The sequence below is a fragment of the Beta vulgaris genome, chromosome 5, assembly GCF_026745355.1.
Source record: "Beta vulgaris subsp. vulgaris cultivar EL10 chromosome 5, EL10.2, whole genome shotgun sequence".
In the NCBI taxonomy this organism is placed as follows: domain Eukaryota; kingdom Viridiplantae; phylum Streptophyta; class Magnoliopsida; order Caryophyllales; family Amaranthaceae; genus Beta; species Beta vulgaris.
Window position 1 is genome coordinate 35,741,974 of NC_079206.1, and position 22,436 is coordinate 35,764,409.

Consider the following 22,436-nt stretch of genomic DNA (forward strand, 5'->3'; position numbering starts at 1 on the left):
TGGTTTTATCAATTAAAACTCAGTAGAATACATTACCTCCTTGCAAATTAACAAAAACCCATCAACAAATTAAAATCAACAGAAAAAATATATGCAAAGTGAATGGAAAAAAGGTAAATGCAGCTCATTGCAAACAATGGTGTCCAATGGTTGCCCTAATGCAATGGTGGTGCAAGGCAGCAAGATATGGAGGTGGGAGGGATTGTACATATAGCGGGAACAAAAGTGGGTCAATGGTTGAGTACGAGATATGGTCAAATTGTGTGATCTAATCTATCCTTTAAATGAAGTAGTAGGCCAAGTGAAAAAATTCAATCAATTTTTTTTTATAAGATTAATAATGGGTCACGTGATCCACAATGATATTAACTACATCAACTGCTAAACACACGGGTCATAAGCCATTTTCAAAGTAAATAAATACATGATTATAAAACTTTAAATCACAAGATACTATTTCTATAATGATTTAGGAAAAACAACATAAAATCTTGAATTTATGGAACAAAATTTTTCGTACAATTTGCACAGGTCTAATAGCAAATCAAAATTTACATTTATGTATATACTTATTTTTTTGTTCCTAACTAATTTTTATATCATCTATTTGATAGATGAACGAGTTAAATATTTTCACCCTGATTTTAGGAGAAATAACATAAAATCTTAAATTTATAAAAATAAAAAAATCCCCATGCAGTTGCACTAGTATAAAATTAAAATCATGAATAAGTGGGCAGCTACCAGTGGGTGGCCAAATATGATGCATCGGTGGTGCAAGAAGGTAGAATAAGACTTCCTTTAGTGGTTGTTGAAGCCGACATGGCTGAGTGTTATGGGTGGTGCAAATTGTGATTTTATCTTAGACTCTATGGGAAGCAATAGACAGAGCAAATACTATTTCTATCAATTTTTTTTTTAAAAAATATAGGTGGATCATGTGAACCACCATGGCATTAACTACATCAGCCTAAAGACACAGGTTATAAGTCAGTTTCTAAAATAGTCTCAATACATGATTATGATATCTTAAATCACAAGTTAATATTCACTACCATGACTTTAGGACAAACTTCTTAAAATTTTCAATTTATAAGACAAAACATTTCCTGTGCAGTACGCACGATGCACGGGAAGTTACTATTATTTTCGGAAGCAATATCGGAGAAAAAATATTTATCCCAAGAATGACACTAATACCCGTCTGACTTCACTAAATTTTCTATCAGATTTCAGAGACGACTATTTCCTTTAATTAATGATTTTTTTTACTATGACCAAAAACCATCGACAATTTTATGTTGTCGTTTCTAGAGTTACGAGCAAAAAAAAGGTCTCAAGATCCTTTTGTTGGATGAAGAACATTGTTTGCGTGCAAATATGTCAAATGTAGTTTACAAGAAAATGTTCACAAACATATAAATTGATTTGAAAATTTCATTTGTCCTTTTTGTTCATCATCATTCATACTTTATGTTTTATGATTTTGTGTAATATAGGAAGTTAAGTCAATGTTATTATGTGACTTTCTTTGAATATGTAATAAAACAATAAATACTCCCGTGCATTATGCACGGGTCATATACTAGTTAGGTATAAGAAGTAGGTTGTATAATTACATTATAACTATAGGCTTATGAAACTATATATATTTTTTGTGAATAATATTATTGGTTTAATAAAAATACTTTCATTCTTATTCTTTCTTTTTCTTATTTATAAAATAACTCCAAAAAATACGAAGTATTACAATAACAAACCTATCCGCCTATTTTAATCTCTTAATTTATCGACAGAAACAAATACATAACTCGTGATTGTAACAAAAAAGAAAAAGCTTATAATCTTTTTCATTATTTGAAACCCCACAGTTTTTTAGTTAAATCATAATTAATATGATCACCTACAAACTTTCCAAAATTAAAAAGCAAAGCTTACCTGCTCAGCAGCAGAAACTAGAAAAAAAAATTGCAAGTTGCTGATTTTATATTCCATTCAAGGTCCCACAGCAAAAATTTCCACCTCCTACCACTTCCGTGGGAGTTTGCGAATTTAAATATATAGAAATGGTAAGTACAAAAGCTCAACCAATTAAACTTTTTGTTTCAAATACTAAATTTATGGTGCTTTGGTAGGCAGAATCAGCCAATGAGGAACTTGTGTTTCTTTTATTTAACCCATCTTTCATCTTTTTTAATTTACAAAATAGTTGAACACTGAGAAAAGATTATAATCCTGTCCTGTGCACTTGGTGTGCCTTCAACGCTAGTGGGGCCCTTTTAATCCCACTTGTTGGTCTCCTCTCCGGCTTATGTCACCTTCCCCCCTTTCTCAAAGACTTATTTTTTTTAAAGTGTTGTTCTTCTTGCTCTCTGAAATCTCCCCCAAAAAAAAGGACAAATTGAATCAATTGCCGTGTTTATTTAACCTTGGCAGTCGATTTCAAAGCAAGCTTCACAATTTGGTGGGTCTTTTTTATCTGCTTATAGTTCAGGAAAAAGGTAAAATAAAGGAAACTCAATAATAATAAGTTATTGTGGTTATTCTTGTTCCTGTATTGTTGAAGTCAAAATCTGGTTTGGAGCTTGATTTTGTTTATGTTTGCTGGTTGTGTGAAAAAAATAAAAAGGATTTCAGTTATTGGAATTTTTGGCATCCGGGTTTTGCTATATTTGATCCAAGCATTAACGGGTATGGAAGTTTTGGATTTATGGAGTTATAAGTAGTTTTAATTTTGGGTAAAGTTTGTTTGTAGCATTATGTTTGTTGTGTTTGGTTTGTAGAAGCAAAAACTGTGAGTTAGTGAGTAATAAGAAAGGGGTGAGAGTTGATGCTTGGTCCAAGACAATGGAGGTGTATATGGCCAGATTTCTATATCTTTAGCAATAATTTCTGCAACTTTAGGGAAATAGTATGAAGAACCTCTTGAAGAAGCTTAATATTGTGTCAAACCAAGGTGAAGACATACAAGGGTCGTCAAATCCATCGAAAGCGAGTAAATCTCCTCATTCACAGGCACAGGCACAGGCACATCGTTTGGAGCAAAACAAACCCTTAACTGCTTTGGCCGGATGGTTTCAGACAGTAACTAACAGAAAAAGTCCTAGTAGTAGTAGTAGCAGTATCCCATCTTCTTCAAATGCTAGGACACAAGATATAATAGAACAACACATGGATTCTGCTCACAGTTCTGGCTTCACTCTTGGTTCGGACGTTGAAAGGCGTGACTCGGAGTCTACTAATTCAAAGGATCCTGATATTGAGGAAGAGTATCAAATACAGTTAGCTATGGAAATGAGTGCACGGGAAGATCCAGAGGCTGTTCAAATTGAAGCTGTGAAGCAAATAAGTTTAGGATCACTTACACATGAGAATTCTCCTGCTGAAGTCGTTGCGTTCAGATACTGGGTAAGCTTGCAGGCTCCTGTGCTCAATTAACTCTTAGTTTATTTATAATTAGGTAGGAGTAGGAGTAGGACTCATTGAATTTCTCAGTGAGTGTGTCCATGAACTTGCAGGAGTGTTCGATTGACAGGACAGGAGTAACATGAAGTTGGCATTTCAATTAACTCTTAGTTTATTTATAATTAGGTAGGAGTAGGAGTAGGAGTAGGACTCATTGAATTTCTCTGCAAGTGTGTCCATGAACTTGAAGGAGTGTTCGATTGACAGGACAGTAGGAGTAACATGAAGTTGGCATTTCGGCTCTTTAAAATTTTCACTGCGTTTTCGGAATTTGTTTGGAGAAGAATAATTGCTCTGTTGCTAGCATGGGAACTAGTATTTTATACCATTTTGAGAAACTTTCCCATTGGAAAATGTTTTGCTTCTTGCTTTCTTAGCTTTAGCTTCCATCAGTCCTGAATTTGTATGGAGAAGAATAATTGCTCTGTTGATTGTATGGGCACTAGTATTCTATACCATTTTGAGAAACTTTCCCATTGGAAAATGTTTTGCTTCTAGCTTTCTTAGCTTTAGCTTCCATCAGTATAGGGATAACTTTCCGCTTAGATTTTACTCATAACTTATGTACATTTTTGGCTTTTTGCTTGACGTTCTTTCAGAGGGCTGTGCTGGTGTTAGGTGATTCTAGATATTAGTTGCATTATTGTGGCGAAACTTACATGCAGTGGTTGCGATAGACACTGAACCTAGTCCTTGTAAAAGTTTTAGACTGTGGTAGTGCATAGCTTTAATAGATGAATTGAAAGGGAGACCTTATGTTAATCCATGATTTCGGTGGTTTTGCGTTCTTGCTTCTTGTTTGAATTTACCACTCTACGTGATCACTGCATAATGAAATGGTTGTTGTTTCAACCCAAACAAGTTGAAAGTTACACTGACTGGCTCCTTAAATAACTAGCGGTGCCTTTGTTGATCGTGAATTGTAGATCAGCCTCTAGCTAGTATATATGCTTGTGCTTGAGCTTGTAGAGTCCTTACATTAATCCTGCTCATCTTATGTTCTGAGAAGATTGGGAAATGGTATCATATGATATGTTCTTGGTTGTTGCATGTTACAGGTGATAATTGTCAATAGTTCTATTTTATAGGCATAGCTCTTTTCTTTTATTTTTTTTCAAATTATTTGGATGCAGGCTGATCTTCCTAGGACAATTCCATTTTGCAACCACGAAGATTTAATACGTTAGGACAGAACTCTTACTTTTTAGAGCACCTGTCTTGTTTTGATTGTTCTCTCTATTCCATTTCTTTTATGCTATTCTACATTAAAGTCAATTTGAATTGAAATAGTGTCCTTAGGAAATAGTGATGCTTTCCACCTTTCAATGTTCAGAAATATTGAACTAGAATGTGATCTGTTGCGTCTAGTTATCTCCATTTGGTATATTTGGAGACAACTAATATATTATTTTATTCTAAAACATCCAGGGTGTGCTACTCATTCACAAACAGGACTAAGAACAAAACAACCACCCTGTGAACTCAGATAAAAGGACAAAAAGAGATCTGGTTCATCAGGATACTATTGCGTGAAAAATAAAGTTGAAATATAAGAACTCGAGATAGTGATCATTAGGATGATCCTAAGACTACGCTCGCTTTTTCTATCATTTGACATTGTATGATTAGCCTAGTTTTCATTTTCATGCTTCTAGTTGATTAAACTGGTTTTCTTGAACATGCCTTGATCTTGGGTGTATCACTACCATAATATAGCAAATAACTTATCACTTATTTTGTTACTAGAACAATTTGCTTTATTCTCGTGAAATTTATGTGTTTTCCTGTATTCCTTTCTAACCTATCTCATATTATAGATTTGTCCATGCCTGACAGAATTACAATGCTCTTAGCTATGATGACAAGATATTCGATGGTTTCTATGACTTATATGGTGTGGTTGCCGGCTGTGAACCATCAAGGATGCCTTCCCTTGTTGATCTCCAAGAAACACCAGTATCTGAAAATATTAGTTGGGAGGCAATTTTGGTCAACAGGGCTGCTGATTCCAATCTGCTTCAACTTGAACAGAGGGCTCTCAATTTTGCAGCCAAGGCAAGGTCAGAACCTGTTCTTCTAGGTGATGCTGCACTGGTGCGACAACTAGCTACTCTGGTTTCGGACTACATGGGTGGACCAGTTGGGGTACCAGACAACATGTTTAGAGCATGGAAAAGTCTTAGTTATAGTTTGAAGTCAACTATTAGGAGCATGGTGTTGCCTCTTGGTTCTTTAACAATTGGACTGGCTCGTCATCGTGCTTTACTATTCAAGGTACTTTCTTTGATCCTTTTTTTTAATTCTATAATAGATTATTCCAGAATCTAGCTTCTTCTTTTCCTTGATCAATGAGTTGTTGTGGATCTATTAAACGCAACTTCTTTTCCAGTCTTGACTACTTCTCACAGCAACTTCTTCACATTTTAGGCTTCTTATACCTTAATTTATATAGAAAAGTAAAAAAGGTACCCATGTTTGATTTTCAAAATGCCATCTTATTTGCATTTATTGAAGCGCCAGGCTGTTTTTAGCCTTTACAAGCTTGTTTAAGAGTTAAGACATAAAAAAGAGTCCTCAAACAACATCCAAATCGTTATAAGTGGACTGCAAGCTGCTACCTGCCTAACTTTAACTATTTGAATTTGTCTCGAGTATATAGGTTGTTGTAGGATTCTAGTCAAACATATCAAGTTAGACGTCTAATGTCAAAATACAGTAAATCTATGAGATTGGCTCGATCAGAGCTTAAGACCATATCTTAAGCCTCTTACGTTTCTCCTCACATAAAACTTGGCTTTTTGAGCTTTGTTCCTTCTTAACTTGTAATCACAGAGGAAGATTTTTTAGGCTTTAGGCATGTCCAATTCCATATTGAATATGCTCCAAAATCTAAACCCAACTCTTGTTTAATTCTTGCAATTTTAAGCATCGACCAAGAACTTAAACATGGCAATGAAGGCCCCTTGTCTTTGTAAACCTTGTATAGCATCGCAATGAAATCCTATCTTATGTAACAGGATTATCCCCATGCTGTTCAGTGTTCCTCTGGCCTTTAAACTGGAATAACATGCTCCTTGACCAACCTGATAAGATATTGCTATATGCAAAGCATCAAATGCTCTCTCCTCAAAACTTTATATAGACGGATAAATAATTCAGAAGGCATACATTTGGTGCCTTTGTACAAATAATAAGTTAGCAAATGCACTAGAAGGCTTAAGACTGGATGCTTTTGGGTTCTTTTCATCTGGTTTTTGACAGCTTGCATAAGTGATCCGTTGGTCATCATTAAAACTTCCATATACTTGTGTTAAAATTAAGTTTTAAGAATGAGCAAGTTTGATTGTCTATTTTAACTATTATCTACTATTCTACTCCCATTTAAGTGGATTGGACTTTGCCAAATCCAAATCCAGTCCAAAGTTTCTGAACCCGAGAAATTGAGTCCAAATCCGTTCCAAACTTTTCTGAGTCCAGTTCAAAATTTTTTTTACGGAGTTCGAGTCCAGTCCAATGCATCCAGTTCAGTCCGATTGTTATATAATATAGTAATTCTTTTTCCTGATTTAGGTTTATGATATTTTAGAGTTTTTTGCGGGGATATACCAGGGTAATAATTCTCACTAATTTTTTTTTGTTGGGATAAATCAACCTAAATTTAAGTTTTGTTAAAAAGTACCAAAAACATTATTTTCGGCGAGAAAGTCAAATTTTCTGCCTTTGACTTGCTTAATTACTCTTTGTATAGTTTGTGATATTCAATTGCTCTATTACATTCATTTTCCTCCAACTTCATCACTGTCACTTTGTGGCTCACTCGCGAGTTCCTACATTTTAACAAATCTTAAATTTAAATTGGTATATTCCCACAAAAGAAAAATTTGTGAGGTATGTCCCCACAAAATGCCCTATTACCCTGGTATATCCCCGCAAAAAAATCAATATTTTATGATGATTGAATTATTGAAATTTGGAAGATTGGATTCATTACATCCATTACATAAAGTAAGTTACATACATCTTTAAATTCTAATAAGATGCAAATTGCAAAACACAAAAGTCGCCAAAAAGGTTAAACTAAGGGTAAGTGAAAAGTCTGACGTTAGGTATAAAATTTAGATCACAAATGTTAAAAAGTCTAAAATTTCAATATATATATATATATATATATATATATATATATATATATATATATATATATATATATATATATATATATATATATATATATACATAGAAGTGAGTTCATATGAGAATGCATACTTACATGAGAAATGAGAATGAATTTTACGCGCTATAAGTCTCATGAATAAGTGATGTAACTCTAATGAAAAAGTGATGTAACTCCAAAGAAAAAGAATATATAAAAAAAATTCAAAAAAAAAAGTGTTTTTTGGGCTCAAAAGTTTTTAGGGGGTATAATGAACAAGTGTTGTAAATCTAATCCAATCTAATCGTGTGGTTGAGATTCATTTTCATTTCTCATGTAAGGATCGGAGCATTCTCATGTGATCTTGCCCCAATATATATATACATATATATATATATATATATATATATATATATATATATATATATATATATATATATATATATTTTGGACAGGATTGGGCTTATTGGACTCCAAAAGGGTGAGTCCAAATCCAGTTCGAATATATTTGGACTCGAAAATTTGAGTCCGAGTCTAGTCCAATTTTTTCAGTCCAGTCCAGTCCTACACCCCTATATGTAGCTTTTATAGAAAATCTCTTGTTATGAATCTTTTCTTTAGAATTTGTGTTATCCCTTTGTTATCTGTTCTTTTTGCTTGTTCTATATATTTTGTGAAGGTTCTCGCCGACAGTGTGGACATTCCATGCCGTTTAGTGAAAGGACAGTTATATACGGGCTTTGATGATGTTGCAGCGAACTTTGTAAAGATTGATGATGGAAGGTAAGGGCACTATGTGTGTATGTTTCTAAAGTTAAAATACAATGCTGCTCATCTTGTGGTTTTTCTTTAGTTTCCTTTTCAACAAAGTTTGTTTAGAAAAGAAGTTCATGGAGACCTTTGGGTTTTTCTAAGCTTGACAATTTGCTCACAATTAGATATATAGAATCATCAATGGCACATCATGCTCTGGCATGGCTAATGGCTTTTATCAGATTGGGTATAAAGGTAAGATTGAGAATTACTCATGTAATAATATGTCAAGTCTCGTTGTTTTGTTGTATTTTAGTATTATGTGTTTCTCCGAGTGTGTAGGCTATCTTGAAATATACAATGTGAATACCGATCTTATACCTTTTACTCTTATTAATAGTATCGTTCTCCAATCGTGACTTCTTAAGATTTACAATTACACAAGTGTAAGTAGGATCTTTTTCCCGAATATTGTAGTCTAGGATATCTAAGTTTTGAGTTCAGGTTATTCATTAATCACATAAATGATAGTTTCTTGTAGCCGTATCAGGATGCTTGTTATTGGAGGGGTGCGAGCGTAATTTGCATTTGTTGGGCAATGTTGGTGTTGTTGTTATAACATGGAATTGTGTAACATGTTGCTAACTATTCAATAATAGATATTGTTGGTTATTGTATTTCTCATTATTTGGACTATTAGTTAGCTAAAGAAAGAAGTAAGGAAAAGAAAAAGAAACAATGTAGGAGAGAAAAAGAAGGAATGAAAAGAAAATAAAGAATGGGGGGAGTGCTTACAATTAATGTGTATTGTTTTTTATAGCAATATGAAGATATATATTGTGTAATCAGGTAGTTCTTTTGATAATCACATTTCAGAAATATAGAAACACTTTACATTTTTAGAGTATACCATCGAATATTAGTTTATAAATTATAAATGCATTTTGAGTTGTTCTCTAATTTATAGAGATAATATTTGTTAGCCTATTTTGTTTATACATAAAGGGAATACTCCTAGGGATACCATGTAGTTAGAATGATTTATTGAAATTACAAGTCAGCTACATGTAAAACATCATCAGTTTTATGCATAAGAACAAAGTGAGCCATCCTAGAGAACCTATCTACCACAACCATGATGGCATTCTTACCTCTTTGTGTGTGATGCAACCCAACAATGAAATCCATGCTCACACTATCCCGAGGATAATGAGGATTAGGTAGAGGAGCATAAAGCCCTTTGTGAAAAGTGCTCTTTGATCTTTGACAAGTTGCGCACTTATCACCATGTTCACATCCCTAAGCATACTAGGCCAATAAAAGTTATCTTGAAGAGTATCAAGTGTTTTTTGCATGACAAAGTGACTAGCCACGCCACCACTATGAACCTTACGCACCAACAACTCTTTAATAGTACGCTTAGGCATGCATAACTTGTTTCCCTTAACGTGAATCACAAATAAACCACTACGCGCACCACAAGTCGAGCTGAAATCTCCATCATCTTTGTAATAACATATATGTACGCCTAGACGAAAGCATCCGTAACCACATTACTCTGTCCTTCCTTATACTTGGATGAAAAAGTGAAAGATTTTGAACAACGCACTTGGCATATCTATGATTTATTTGAGTGCTTCATGATCAGAGTGAAGGATGAATGACTTAGTTCTCAAGTAATAATGATCTTAGGCACGCACAATAGCATAGAACGCCCTATCATAATTGGAGTACTTCAACTTAGCTCCACTCAATTTCTTATTGAAGTAAGAAATTGGCCTCTTTTCTTGCAACAAAACTGAGCCAACCCCTACCCCACTTGCATCACACTCCACCTCAAACAACTCGTGGAAATCAAGCAAAGCTAGAATAGGAGCACTACAAAGTTTCCCCTTCACATCTTCAAAAGCCTTTTGCGCCAAAGATGTCCACCTAACCTCTCGTTGCTTCAACAACTTAGTGATAAACACCATAGTAGAGGAGAAGTTTCAAATGAATCTCCAGTACAAGGAAGCTAAACCAACTCTAACACTCATGAGCATTTGTAGGAGCTAGCTACGAAGAAATAGCCTTAACCTTAACATGAACACCCTCTTGTGGCACAATGTTCCCTAAAAACGTCACACTGGAGACGAGGAACTCATGCTTCTCCACCTTTCCATACAACTTTTGCTTTCTCAACTTCTCAAACAAACTCCTAAGCATACTAGATGCTCCTGTACACTCTAGCTATAAATAAAAATATAATTTAAATACACAACAACAATTTTGTTTAAGAAGGGGTGCAATACCTCATTTATGAGACTCATAAATGAGCTAATAGCATTGCATAGACCAAAAGGCATCACAATCCACTCGTCTGCTCTCTCAACTTCTCAAACAAACTCCTAAGCATACTAGATGCTCCTGTACACTCTAGCTATAAATAAAAATATCATTTAAATATACAACAACAATTTTGTTTAAGAAGGGGTGCAATACCTCATTTATGAGACTCATAAATGAGCTAATAGCATTGCATAGACCAAAAGGCATCACTATCCACTCGCACAACCCATGCTTGGTCTTAAAAGGTGTTTTTTCGCTTATCTCCTTCCCTAATCCTCATGTGATGATAGCCACTCCTATAACTAATTTTAGAAAATATCGATGCCCTCCTAAAGCTCATCAAACATGTCTTCTATCTAAACCTAGGAAACCTGTACTTCACAGTGATGTTATTCACGCTATCAATACAAATACTCTAGATGTTCCAACCTTCTTAGGCACAAGGAGGAACAACACATAGACCCAACTCTCTATCACATTCCCTTTCTCAGTTAACTCCTCAATTTGCCTTAGTAACTCTCTAGATGCTACAGGATCACATCTATATGGTGGCTTGTTTAGCAAAGGAACTTGAGGAACTAAGTCAATAGCATGTTTAATTCCCCTCAAAGGTGGTTGTCCGTGAGGCAAATCATCCACAATAACATCATCCATCAGGGGATCTTACTAGTAGTTGCATGCCTCACAAACAAAGCATAACCATATCCGTCCCGTTTCACTTCTCTCTCAAACTCCTTAAATGAAAGGAATAGGTTAGTCTTCTTATCCACCTTCTTTTGCACCACTGAACTAGGAGACAAGGGGTGTAGGCGCACCCTCTTAGCTCCAACCATCACAGAAGACACGTTCATATCCACTTTACGTATCACTTTCTATCATATTGCCATGGTCTTCTAAGTAAAAGATGGCAAGCATTCATTGGAAGTACGTCACTCCATAACTCGTCCTTATAACTCCAATCAAGGCTTGCTTCTTCACTTTAACCCAATACTATCATTTAACCAAGCTTGTATGGTTGAGGATGATCTCTCACTGTTAGGTTAAGCTTGGACAACACTTCAGAGCAATTACATTCGTGCATGATCCACTATCTATGATTACATTGCATGTATTCTCCCCCATATTGCATCTAGTATGGAGCAAGTTCTCCCTTTGTTCCTTATTAGGAGGATAATCAACGTGTAACACACGCCTAACCACCCCAATTAGTTTAGTGTATCTTAGGGAAGACATCTTACTCTCCACTCTATTCGTGCATCTCCTTAGGGACAAATTTATACAATTCTTCCTTCTGATTTAAGGCCAAATATTCTCTTATAGTGAGAGCCTTCCTTGTAGGAAAATTACTGGCTATGTGTCCTGTCCCTTGACACTTAAAGTACTTCCTCATCTCCTCGAATTTTTCTTTAGGCATGAATACTTTCTGTTTTTCTACCTTCTCTTCTTCCTTAGATGCACCATCTTTATTGGATGCCTCATAGTTTTTCGAAGAAGATGAATAAGAAGAGAAAGATGAAGATGGTTCCGATAATTCCAACCATATTTACCCCCATAAGAGAACTTCAGCTTGTCCTCCTTCTCATGAGACTTTAACTTCAAACCCGACCTCGTCACTTCATCAAAGGAATTATAAGTCAAAACTTCAACCTTTTCTAGTCATAGACCGGTTCAAACCTTTGATGTAACGTGTTATGTTCAAAGGTTCCTTCTCCTCCAAGTCACACATAAGGGATAACTTATCAAACTCCATAGTATACTCGTGTACACTAAGTGTATATCGGCTCAAAGTTGTAGCTTCAGGTATTGCCTTTTGTTCGAAATCACTAGGCAATAATTTCTTCTTTAGCATCTCTTTCGACTTGATCCAACTACTAAGCTTCTCCTTTCCCTTCCTAGCACGCTTAGCCTTCATGTTTTCCAACCAAAGACCGATGTAGTTCATGAGTCTTAGTGAGGAAATCTTGAATCTCTTTTGGTCATCAAAACCCCTATAGTCACATACCTTCTCTAGTTGGCGGATCCATTCAAGAAGATACTCTAACTTGAATGAAGTTATCTAACCACAAGCCCCTATCATCATTAATGTTAAGTTTTGCTCCCCTAACTGAACGCTCTTCTTCCTCATCCTCCGACGCTCCCTAGCATTATTTTTATCCAACAAGGATTATAGAGGCTATAGCATCCATTCATGTCTCCAACCTAGGCATAGTGTTAGCATTTGCGTTGTATTTCAATTAGAAAACAAATTGTTGCTTGGCAAGATCGGCAATAGCCTTGGTTAGTTTATGAGACGCCATGGTGGTTGATCACCACTTTCACATAGCAAGATGAGCCCCTAACACTCCCTTATCACGTAATGATAAAATCTTGAAAAGAAAAGATTATATTTTCAAGTGTCTTTTTTTGGGATCTTTAAGAAAAAGGTCGAATCCCTTCTATCCTCACCCTCCTAGAAAATCTGATACCACTGGACATGATTACCAAGCCAAGAAGCTTAATAATCAAGGTTGTCACACCAATCTTGGAATTCAAGAACTCGAAGAATGAAAATTTTCGAACTACAGAACCAAGAACGATTATTTTATTAATTAAAGAACACTCCCGAACCTTAAACAAAGAATCTAAACACCCTCACACTAATCCTTGTAATAAGTTGTCTGGCATCATTCAATAAATAATCCTTAGTAGTGATTAATGGTCGAATAAAGCTTATGAAATACTCACAAACAATAATCAAGAATTTGTGTAATATAACTCTAACTAACTTTGCATTAAACGTGAAATAGGCCTTATATAGGCGGTTACAAAGACTCCTTAATGAACTAAAACAATTAAGATAACTATGAGCAATAAAGGATTAACAAGCCTTACAAACTATTAGCCTCGCACGCCAAGTAAAGTAACACTTCCTTTACTTCCCCGCTAAGCTAATTACAAGCTCCTTAGCTTCCTTTCCCTACTCTAATTACAAGTCCTAAGATGCTTGAAGTAAGAAAACCTCTCCCAATTAGAAGAGTAAAAACTTACAAGCAAAAGGGTACTAAAACAATAAGAGACTACTTTACATAAACTTCCTAACAGAATTAAAAAACTATGCATTTGGAGTAGTCCTAACATAACTAGGACTAAGATACACGATTCAATCATCTTCATCTTAAGCCAAGTCAGTGTCACATAATTCGCAATTCGTTTTGGAATGCGGAACTCACTTACATTCTGAGGGCATTTGCACTTAGGGTAGGAGCGATAATAGTGGTATTTAAGGCCTTCAACATCCTTCTATGCTGAAAGAAATCCAGGACAGCAGCAGTAATTTCAGGACCAATAATATGCCATGTATCTCAATAAAAGTGAGCTCCAAAACCATTAGGGCCTGGAGCCTTATCTCCATCAATAGAGAATAAGGGCCTGTTAAGATCTTCAGGGAAATAAGGAGCCAAAAGAAAGGCCTTCTGGTCCTGAGAAACCAGAGAGCCTTCCCTAACAATACCTGGCTGCACAGGAGAGACGTGGGAAGTACTGCTTCCTAGTAAGTGATTATAATACTCCAGGAACGCATTTGACTGCATCAGGTGAATCCATCCCGTTACCAGACAGATCATGGATGCCATACACTGTGTTATGCATTCTCCTTTGCTTAAATGCTTCTGAGGAATAGGGCTAGTGGTGCTTTTGTGAATCCATTGTTCCTAATCTGATAATTTGCTCATGGATTATGTCCATTAGGGGCCCTAGTTGGAGCTGTTTAATGTTTTTTTTGTGGAAAAACTCCTGCCTTGCATATATTTACAAACTGTGCAATTGTAGCGATTATGGAAATCATGTTTGCATGCTGCTGTTGTATCTGTACTTGTAATTTAAGCTTCATGATGACCAATTTCAGCATCTCTGATACCAATTATAATTAATTGTGACTTGGAAGTGTTTTGCTCAAGTATATAGTTATTCTCACCCATAGGTTGCTAGTTACCTGATCATCTAACTTCTTTTCAGGGAATTCATTGTTGATCTAATGGCAGATCCAGGGACATTGATTCCGTCTGACATGGCTGTGGCCCAAGTTGAATATGCCGATTCTCTTTCCTCGGCCAGTCCTCAGTCTCGGGATATTGAGTCCAACATGGGCACCTGCAGCAGTGAGGCAGTGAGTTCATATGACGAGCCATCTGATTCTGGGACACTAGATAACAAAATCTGCCTTAAGAAGCAGCCTGCTGGAGTAGATGGTCCCGGTGACAGATTTGCTTCTACAGCTTCTGATAACTTTCTCACTGGATTGAGTGGTGACGAATTGCATGCCACAACAGAGCTCAGCAGAAATCCCAGTGAAGTGAATAAGTTACCAACAGAGGTGGTTCAATCTAGAATTAACTATCCTTTTTTGCATGCAAGATCCCCTTCTTGGACAGAAGGAGTTAGTTCACCAGCTGTGCGGAAAATGAAGGTCAAGGATGTTTCACAATACATGATTGATGCTGCCAAAGAAAATCCTCAATTAGCTCAGAAACTCCATGACGTGTTACTCGAAAGTGGTGTTGTCGCTCCTCCGAACCTGTTCACTGAAATCTATCCAGACCATGCAGATGTATCAGTCACTTTCACGAAGCCTCTAGGTGAAGGAAGGCAAGAAAATAAAATGAAGCATGAATCCAGAAAGCCTAAAGACCTGGATTATTCTGTTCAACCAAAATTCTTACTCCCATTGCCTCAACAGGAAGGGCAACCAAGGGTAAATGAAAACCTGCCATTGGAGAATTTTAACCCTGCACAAGTTTGTGGGATTGGCAATATAATAGATGTAGGCGAAGGTAGCTCAAACACTTTAGTAATGCATCCTGATGTGGCTTCAGTAAAGTTTGGGAAGAATGTTCCTGTGTCAGCAGTCACAGCCGCAGCTGCTGCTGTTATTGCCTCATCTATGGTGGTTGCAGCGGCCAAATCAAACCCTGATCCGAAGTTTGAACTCCCTGCTGCAGCTGCTGCAACTGCCACTGCTGCTGCTGTGGTAGCAACCACTGCTGCTATTGGTAAGCAGTACGAACAGATAGAGGCTGCTCCTCATACTTCACGTGGAGACGGTGTCTTCTTCAATAAAATGGTTGGTTCAAGGAGCATGGAAGGAGATGATGCTAGTAAGGAGCCATGTGGTAGTTGCAAGGAGCAAGACACTTCTGGTGCAAATTCAGAGGAAAGAACATCTGATAGGTCCGCTGGGGGTGATAGTGCAAGCAGTGCAAGATCTGATATGCCACTAGATGATGTATCAGATTGTGAGATTGCATGGGAGGAAATCACTGTGGGCGAGCGTATCGGACTTGGTACTGGACATTACACTTTATTCTTTCAAAAATTCTGTATTCTAGCTCTGTTTAGCTGATTTTGTTTTCTTGTGGGTGGTTTATGTGTTTTAGGATCATATGGGGAAGTTTACCGTGGAGATTGGCGTGGAACTGTAAGTTTTATCTACTGACTTGGACATGCTATTGCATCTATACTTGTGTATATAGGCAGTCATGTTACTTTTGTTCCCAGAACTAGGACTTCATTCTCCTTTGCGCCTTGCTTTTAACAGCCCTGATTTTCTTAGGCACAGCGGAATAGATTCTAGTCGTGGTATTTCAGACTATTACCATGACACTCATCGAACATAATTGGACAATATCAAATTCAAATCCTAACTCTTTCATTAATTAAGCAATTACCAGCTGAAGTACAACTTTACAGCTTTAACTCTTGAGTACAAGATATTCATCCCTAATTAACAAATTTTACAAGACTTAGCTTCCTCGCTTCAAAATACAAATAAACAATCACGTCTGAACTTCAAGCATATCAAAGCATCGAACTTCAGAAAAGAAACTGCCACTGCTTCAACTTAAAACTTATAGCACTGCCACCTACCCACCAAGTGACAGGTGTGGCCACAGAGTCAAAACAAAACAATACATAACATTAACAATGCTGAGTACTAAACCCATATAACAGAGTAAAACATACTTTTTGGTGCCTTCTAGTTGAAGATGACTAACCTCAACATCGCAAAATCATTTGCTAAACTAATATGTTGAGACAATTTATGCACTTAATATCTGTACTTTTTCAAAAAATTCCTTATTAGAAATTAGATAAAGAAGTAAATTGTACAAGTATTCAACTAACACATTCAAACTTATACCATTCCATATCAAGAAACCGAGCTTAAAACATGACAAATACATAACATTATTTATTCATTTTCAAACGATTCTTCACCGGAAATCACATACTTTTCTTTTCAAAGTAATTCCATATTGAGAATCACAGCAAAGAAGTTCGTACATAATCCGAACTAGGATTGAGCGCTTTATCATTGGGATTGTCAGTTTTCAACCACATCAAGATCTTTTCAACCTTGAAATTGAAGTTCGTACGTAATCCGAACTATTCAACTTTGAAGTACCGCGTAAGTATTTAATCTCCATAACTAACAAGAACACATGTTCAACTCAGGAAAAGAGAATGTTGTGGAGGAGACAAAGGTTACACTCTAACGGTGGATGTAGTCACCCAACCATTCACTTTACTTTTGGCCCATACTCGTGACTAGTCTGGAAGGTCTGACGTTAATTGATATCACCCGTTTATCATCCCACAAAGTTCTGGACATGTTTACCTCTAGACCCTAAAGGTGCACAATCCATGGGGCTTGTTCGTCACCTCATCGGTCGACTGAGACGGGGCTACTTTCCCCTCTAAAACACTTTCGAAATCTCATTCACAACAATGATTAAGAACTTTCTTTGTAAACTCAATCAAGAGTATTATCTTCAACACTTGCATAAAACAAAGAAATCTCAAAACAAATCTTGAAGACTTTTGGCTATTTGATTGTTATAAAAGCACCGCATGAACATAATCATTAAAATGAAAACCATAGGTTTAAAACTCATTTATACTTGTTCAAAATCATGATTCATATCATTTAAACATTCGCTTGAAACAAGTTTGCTAATAGTGTTACATGAACCAAAATTAGCATATGTTACCAATTCTTTTGTTAACTTCTCAATGATAAGTATAACCTACTTTGAATTTCAATCAACACATCATATAATTAGCAACAAGGCAACAACATTAATTCCATGTTCAAACATGAAGGAAGAGCACAAAACATAAAAGAACATGGTTTAGATCAAAACTAATAATAAAAGGAAGAGAATTAATCTAGTACTTCGATTAACTTAGCTCAGAACCTCCTTAACCAACATCAGAACCATCCATATAGACATCATCATGGTAAGAAAACCAAGAAACAGAACAAAGAAAGAAGCGAAATCACCCATATATTCCATCCTCACTTCCAACTTCTGCTATAGAAGTACTCAATTATAAGGGACATTACTCATTGAATACAACTCAACTCCAAGTAAGGTGATTCTTGAGCCTATCATTTAGGAATTTTCAATGGGAACAACTTTCATCCAAACCAAAGGAAAAGGATGAAAAAGATGAAAAATGAGTTAAAACCCAAGTACATAGGGACCAAGACTAAGAGATTCATTTGCCACTTTTCTCTCTTATGGGGTTGACTCTTTTCTTCATTTACAGTTACTAGGTGAAGCCCACTGGTGATTGATGTAAATAGACGTGAGTTTTCAACACCTAGAGACATGTTTTGGTGACATACTCATATACCTCAACCACTTCATCTTTTAACGCTAATAAAACCTTGATTAAGCTTAATTAGACTTAATTATCCATAAGGCATCCCTTGTAATATTCCTAATCATGATTAACAAATTAATTGGCCCAAAGATGTAAATATAAACTTCCTTAACTTGACCGCACAAAAACTGATAAACGTGATTGATTGCAATTTATTCGAAACGACTTTGTTAGAAGGTTTTTGGTCTTTACTTAGATTTTTTCTATGAATCCACCTCAATAACCATCAATACAATGTATAAGAACATCAACTTGGTCCCCCCCGCCTATTTCCTTCATCTACTATCAATATAGCATTTGAAAACTTAACATTCTCGCAACCCGAGAAAAACAACTTGCTAACTATGTAACACCCCGATAATTCTCTCTTTTACAAAATACATTTTCAATATAAAACTTAGAAAATCATCAAAGCATTATCGTCCGTGTGATAACGTATCGGCTAATTCTGAATTTTGCAGCGGAAAACCATATAAATAACTTTAGAATTGAAATTTAGTTAACTACAACGTCAACTTCAAAAGTTAACCAACAACGTCAACGTTAACTCAAAACCAAACCAACTATAAAGTATACCAAACCAAAGCACGATAAATAATTTAAACTACTCAAGTTCTTCAATCCCGAACCCAATGATGCATCATCTTCAAACCAGTAGATGACAATGCACTATTAATCTAGAGACTGCTCACCAAAATGGATCATCACAAGATCAATAAGGCATATCCATGAGCAACATACACAAACAAAAGCACGTAATCAGCAAATCTGAGTACTATATAATAACTAAATAAATAATCCTAACATAATACTATTACATAACAACATGAATAAATAATAATATAATAACTTGCAGCTGAATGGCGTAGACCATAGAATGAGTTGTGTGACTAAAAACCAGTCTTCCCCTTGGAAGACAAAATACGGGCGCGACTCCGTATTTCCATGACCTACAATATCGAGGAACCTTTAAAATAAAAAGGGGAACGGTGATCAATTCGATGCCAAGAAAACCATGGGCTACTCATCTACTCCAAATCTCTACTAGTCCAAAACTTCAGACAATCTAAAAGGGCTATTCACGTTTCACTTTACATGATTTAACATTTATTACTTGTTATGACTCACAAACAACATTCATAATACAATGATCAAACAATCACAACTTTCATTTATATTTTAGGATTAGATAAGTGATCACACAACTTAACAATCCAACATTAATTCAATCTTTACTGAAATCCTCTTATAAAATATCAACATACCAAATAAGACCCTATAAGCTATTTTCCTAATTCTACAATCATGATACTAAACACATCAACACATAGGTATGTACGTACCTTGTGTAGACAAATTGGGTGGCCACTTTCACAGCCTTTAAAGTCGCTTACAATGAATTCTTCGCCTAATAATAATCAACATAACCAAGAATCAATACTCAAATAATTTCCAGCAATTTTGAAATAGTTTAAACCTCCTTTAAAAGTATTTAAAAAACTTTCCCATCATTAAAACTTCAATTATTAATACTTCCTAATATAGTACTACTATACTAGTTATTAAAATCCTTAAAACTGCATCAATAATATCTTTTTTAAAATTCCAGTAACATATAATCTGTTAAAACTCCTTTTAAACATGCTTAAACATACTTAGACTTATAAGAGTAATCAATTCCATAGTTTATAATATATTACTATGATTTTTCAATCTTTAACACCCTAAAAATCCATGCTTTGATAATTAAAAATCCTATCTAATCATAATAAATAAATCTGAATTTATATTTTTTCAATATATGAATTATATAATCTTAGATTCATAATTAAATCATCAAATTAAAGCTTTTGAACATAATCGAACTTAAAACAAATCTTAAAAACACGATATTTAAATAAAAACTTGAGGAGGAAGAAAGGTAATCAAATCAAAGCAAACAAAAAAAGAAACAAAGGTGCGTCGGTGAGTTGGTGGTCGCTGCAGGTGGCGGCAATTCGCGGTGGTTTGGTGAGGAGGAAAGAAAGTGTTGCTTGGGAAGAAGAAAGAAAACCGAGAGAGAGAAGAAAGCCGGATTTTTCCGGTGAGTGAGGAGAGTGAAAATATTGTGTGGGAAAAAATATGGGTTTGATGGGTTCATATACGTTTTCCTCGTGGGCTTAGGAAAAGGTAATTAGGCTCAAATAAAATTTAATGATGAATAAAATTAGTGTTTGGGTTTGCATACCCCAACTAGACGTCATTTTCCTAATCTAAATAGTGTTTAGGTTCTCAAGCCCATTTAGACTCCTTTTTCAAATCCAAAAAGTATTTCATAACATGCCTACACAAAATATTTTAACTTCTTTAAATCCTTAAAATAATCCCTTTGACTTTCAAACAGTCAACCTTTTAGAGAAATAAATTATTTTAATACTAAATTATATTTAAATATAAATATATATGTACTAAAATATATTTATAAAATTCATAAATTTACGGGGGATTACAGTCTACCCCTCTTAAAATAAGTTTCGTCCCGAAACTTGACACGAAAACTCACATATTTTCAAAAGTTTTGAACTCAACTTTTATTTGAGAAATACTTGTGCCAGTTATGTGCACATTTTACCACTTTAAAAATCTCTTGTGTTAATCCTGAACACATTTTCCATACGGAGAATCTATTTATTTTGCACATGTGTAAATCGCCAAAATAAGCATAAAAATATTATAAAAATAGGTAAAAGCGTGAAATTTTATCGCATTCTACCCTCTTAAAGAAAACGAGTTACGCCCTCGTAACTCACCTCAAGGAACAAATCTTGATATTTCTTCTTCATTTCATCTTCGGCTTCCCACTTTGCCTCTTCAAACTCGTGGTTAGATCAAAGTACTTTCACGATATTGACATCCTTATTGTGTGTATTATGCACCTTTTTGTCAAGAATTTTCACACGCCTTTCCTCGTATGTGAGAATACTATCAATCTGGATCCTCTCAGGCTTCATAACATGACGATTATCCGGGATATAACGCTTGAGTTGGGAAATATGAAATACATCGTGCATCTTCTCAAACTCCATTGGCAAAGCCAACCTATAAGCTATTTTTCCAATTTTTTTTTTGCAAAATCTCATATAGGTCTACATATTTGGCACTTAATTTGCCCTTTTTCCGAAATCTCATCATTCCCTTAGTTGGTGATACTTTCATAAACACTTTATCACCTACTACGAACTCATCTTCTCGTCGCTTTGAATCGGCATAACTCTTTTGCTTATCTGGAGAAGCTTGTATTCTAGCCTGAATCATCTTGACATTCTTAACAGTCTCCTCAATAAATTTTGTCCCCAATACTATATTCTCACAAAAATTATTCCAGCAAATGTGACTTCTACACTTCATTCTATATAGTGCCTCAAAAGGTGTCATCTTAATACTCGCATGATAACTATTATTGTATGAGAACTTAATCAAGTCTAATTAGTCTTCCCAACTACCTTGGAAATCAATAGCGCACGCTCTCAACATATCTTCAATTGTTTGGTTAGTCCTCTCAGTCTGACCATCAGTTGCAGGGTGAAAGGCAGTACTCATCTTTAATATTGTCCCAAGATTCAATCGGACCTTTTTTCAAAATATCAAGAGAAATCTCGAATCACTATCAGAAATGATATCTTTTCGAATCCCATGTAATCTCACTACATGCTTAATGTATGTCTTCGCAATTTGTTTATTTTTCCATGTCTCTTTAATTGGTATGAACACGATAGACTTTGTCAGACGGTCACAATAACCCAAATAATATCATTTCATTTCCATTTCCCGTCCTAGGAAAAGTAGTCACAAAATCCATTGAAATGGAATCTCACTTCCATCTAGAAACCTCTAAGGATTGAACCTTCCCCATGGGTTTCTTATGATCTATCTTCACTTTCTGACATATTAGACACTTAGACACAAATTCAGCGACCTCACGCTTCATATTTGGCCACTAATAAATCTCCTTATGGTCTTTATACAACTTGTCACCCCTAAGATGTATACAACTTGT

General features: G+C 35.5%; 1 protein-coding gene across 4 annotated transcripts in view; it reads left to right on the plus strand.

Annotated features, from left to right (window-relative positions):
• Positions 1 to 2,307: 2,307 nt before the first annotated feature.
• LOC104893815 (probable serine/threonine-protein kinase SIS8) overlaps positions 2,308 to 22,436 on the plus strand; it is a 40,623-nt gene continuing 20,494 nt past the window's right edge. Inside the window, exons 1-5 of one of the 4 annotated variants that reach the window (XM_048644564.2) lie at positions 2,308 to 3,408; positions 5,302 to 5,739; positions 8,295 to 8,398; positions 14,690 to 16,014; positions 16,108 to 16,148. In XM_048644564.2, coding sequence (XP_048500521.1) covers positions 2,914 to 3,408; positions 5,302 to 5,739; positions 8,295 to 8,398; positions 14,690 to 16,014; positions 16,108 to 16,148 — 2,403 coding nt within the window. In that variant the 5' untranslated portion in view covers positions 2,308 to 2,913. Of the gene's footprint in view, positions 3,409 to 5,282; positions 5,740 to 8,294; positions 8,399 to 14,689; positions 16,015 to 16,107; positions 16,149 to 22,436 lie in introns of all 4 variants that reach the window. The other 3 variants (XM_048644562.2, XM_010679950.4, XM_048644565.2) reach the window with 3 other exon arrangements.